This window comes from Dinoponera quadriceps, unplaced genomic scaffold, assembly GCF_001313825.1.
Source record: "Dinoponera quadriceps isolate SergipeBrazil2010 unplaced genomic scaffold, ASM131382v1 scaffold4748, whole genome shotgun sequence".
In the NCBI taxonomy this organism is placed as follows: Eukaryota; Metazoa; Arthropoda; class Insecta; order Hymenoptera; family Formicidae; genus Dinoponera; species Dinoponera quadriceps.
The window spans coordinates 263-1,230 of record NW_014558689.1 but is presented as its reverse complement, the minus strand read 5'-3'; the positions used below and the strand labels follow the sequence as shown (position 1 = coordinate 1,230).

The window sequence follows — 968 nt, the reverse complement described above, 5'->3', positions numbered from 1 at the left end:
AATAAATTTGAAAATTGACTGTGTATCCCGGTGCCGAACATAATTTAAATATTTTTATGCCGTATTTGTGTCGTTTTTGCTTTATGTACTGCTTGAAGACGATGCGACCCCGAAAGGGAATCAACGATTCATCTACACAAACAATTTCGCCTGGATTATAATACTTTTGAAAATTTTTATTTAGCATGTCAATTATGCCTCTAATTTTGTACAAACGGTCGTCATGATTCTCATTTTCGTTATCACAGAAATGTAACATTTGCAACAAAAGCTCAAAACGATTCCTTGATAGCACCGCCGCAGGAAGACTTTGAGCGTAAGCTGCATTTGTGGACCAATATAAATGGACTTCGGGAAGTTTTACTATGCCCATCCACATGATGAGCCCAAAAAATCGTTTCATTTCGGTTTTATCTGTCGGTTTCCATTTGTCTAACCGCGATGACGTTTTCTCAAGCAACATCTTTTCCGCATATCGATTGGTTTCTTCCACTATAATTTCAAGGATTCTATCATCCAGTAGCAAGGAATAAATGTCTCCTACATTTTCATAATTTCGATTTAATATTTTAAAACCATGTCCACCTACGAAAGGCGTAAGCTGTGGTTGGTTTCCAGTAGGATTAGACCAGTCCGTGGAAGAAGGATTTGTATAATTGTTGATAAGATTCGATTGATCTTCTTCGTCTTCACTGCTTGATAAAATTATATTGCGACGTACAGGTAGACGATGAAAAGGTATTATGTCGCTTGAGCTTTCTGTTGAAAAATCATCAGAACTTATGCGTGTGATCCTACGGCGTTTTGCTATAACTTGTGACAGTGGCATATCAGAGTCCTCGTTCGAAAATTGTTCATTGTGCAATGCCATTTCTGATCATAAGGGGTAAAAATTATATAATTATTTGGCTGTAGCACAGAAATAAGTATATACTTACTGTATGTTATGTATCCTCCGTTTGATTTCA

The 968-nt window shown here is 36.7% G+C and overlaps 1 protein-coding gene across 1 annotated transcript; it reads right to left on the bottom strand.

The window, feature by feature from the left end:
* Positions 1-216: 216 nt before the first annotated feature.
* Positions 217-871, bottom strand: LOC106749949 (piggyBac transposable element-derived protein 4-like; the record flags this gene model as incomplete). Its single annotated transcript, XM_014629924.1, has 1 exon — positions 217-871. A coding segment is annotated over exon 1 (655 nt), but the record flags the coding sequence as incomplete, so codon positions are not given.
* Positions 872-968: the final 97 nt, after the last annotated feature.